General features: G+C 61.7%; 1 protein-coding gene across 1 annotated transcript; it reads left to right on the forward strand.

The window, feature by feature from the left end:
* Positions 1-5: 5 nt before the first annotated feature.
* LOC114819089 (tyrosine-protein phosphatase non-receptor type 23-like) lies at positions 6-260 on the forward strand (the record flags this gene model as incomplete). Its single annotated transcript, XM_029087569.1, has 1 exon — positions 6-260. A coding segment is annotated over one exon (255 nt), but the record flags the coding sequence as incomplete, so codon positions are not given.
* Positions 261-264: the final 4 nt, after the last annotated feature.

Below are 264 nucleotides of genomic sequence, written 5' to 3' on the forward strand. Positions count from 1 at the left end.
CCAGGCAGCTGTCCATCGCCATCGCTCGCTGTTACTCCATGAAGAACCGGCACCAGGACATCATGCCCTACGACAGGAACCGCGTGGTGCTGCGCTCCGGCAAGGACGACTACATCAACGCCAGCCGGGTGGAGGACCTGTCACCCTACTGTCCTGCCATCATCGCCACCCAGGCACCGCTGCTGGGCACCGCCGCCGACTTCTGGCTGATGATCTACGAGCAGAAGGTGTCTGTCATCGTCATGTTGGTGTCGGAGCAGGAGA

Source organism: Antrostomus carolinensis, unplaced genomic scaffold, assembly GCF_000700745.2.
Source record: "Antrostomus carolinensis isolate BGI_N321 unplaced genomic scaffold, ASM70074v2 scaffold36811, whole genome shotgun sequence".
NCBI lineage: Eukaryota > Metazoa > Chordata > Aves > Caprimulgiformes > Caprimulgidae > Antrostomus > Antrostomus carolinensis.